The 1,058-nt window shown below is 61.0% G+C and overlaps 1 protein-coding gene across 1 annotated transcript in view; it reads left to right on the top strand.

The window, feature by feature from the left end:
• The first annotated feature begins 249 nt into the window (after positions 1 to 249).
• AEN (apoptosis enhancing nuclease) overlaps positions 250 to 1,058 on the top strand; it is a 3,789-nt gene continuing 2,980 nt past the window's right edge. The window contains exon 1 of the mRNA XM_035336255.1: positions 250 to 512. Within this exon, the coding sequence (XP_035192146.1) occupies positions 449 to 512 (64 nt within the window). The 5' untranslated portion in view covers positions 250 to 448. The remainder of the gene's footprint in view (positions 513 to 1,058) is intronic.

Below are 1,058 nucleotides of genomic sequence, written 5' to 3'. Positions count from 1 at the left end.
CGGGGAAGGATTGTAGGGTGACTTGAATCTCCTCCTGACCAGGCAGAGCAAGCTCCCGGGGCGCAGCGGTGGAAGGACGGAGGGGGGACCCGTGTCCTGCGTCCCTGTGTTACGGAGAAGCCAGCGCGGGTCCCGCAGGACGAGGACAGGCGCGGTGCCTGGCCCCCTGTGGAAGACTAGTGATTTTGTTGTTGTATGGCTCATCCCACAACAAGTCACAGTCTGCCCTAGGGCGCACGGCCGCTGCGGCGAGGCGCAAGGGGACACGGCCGGGGCCGTGCCCGACGCTTCTCACTTCTGATCACCTCAGACGTCGCTTCCGTGAGCCTCCGGAGCGAAGCGACGAGGGGACGGTCTGAAACCCCACGTACCACTGCTGCTGTGCCCCGGCCGGGGATGGACATCCTACAGCTGGGATGTCCTATAGCCGGGACGTCCTATAGCCGGGATGTCCTACAGCTGGGACATCCTACAGCCGGAGCACCTTATGTATGGCACACCCCGTAGCCAAGGTGCCCCATACCTACAGCACACCATCCTATAGCTGGGACACCCTATGGCCAGGAGCACCTCATCCGTGGGCCACCCTATAACTGGATCACCCTATACCTGGCACACCCTATACTTGAGGCACCTTATACCCAAGGCATTCTATAGCCAGGATGCCCAATAGCCGGGGCACCCTATAACCAGGGTGCCCTATAGCCAGGGTGCCCTATAGCCAGGGTGCCCTATACCTGGGTCACCCTATATCTGGATCACCCTGTAGCCAGGAAGCCTTATGCCTGGGACACCCTATACCTGCGGTGCCCTTATACCCACATCACCCTATATCTGGACCTTCCTATATCTGGGTCGCCCCACACCTGGGGTGCCCTATACCTGGGGTGCCCTATACTTAGGTCACCCTAAACCCGGTCACCCCATAGCCAAGTCACCCTACACCCAGGACATGCCATAGCCAGGTCACCCTATAGCCGGGTCACCCTATAGCCGGGTCACCCTATAGCCGGGTCACCCCATAGCCGGGTCACCCCATAGCCGGGTCACCCACACCG

Source organism: Oxyura jamaicensis, chromosome 10, assembly GCF_011077185.1.
Source record: "Oxyura jamaicensis isolate SHBP4307 breed ruddy duck chromosome 10, BPBGC_Ojam_1.0, whole genome shotgun sequence".
Taxonomy (NCBI): domain Eukaryota; kingdom Metazoa; phylum Chordata; class Aves; order Anseriformes; family Anatidae; genus Oxyura; species Oxyura jamaicensis.
Note: the sequence above shows the minus strand (reverse complement) of the source record. Positions and strands in the feature narration are given on the sequence as shown.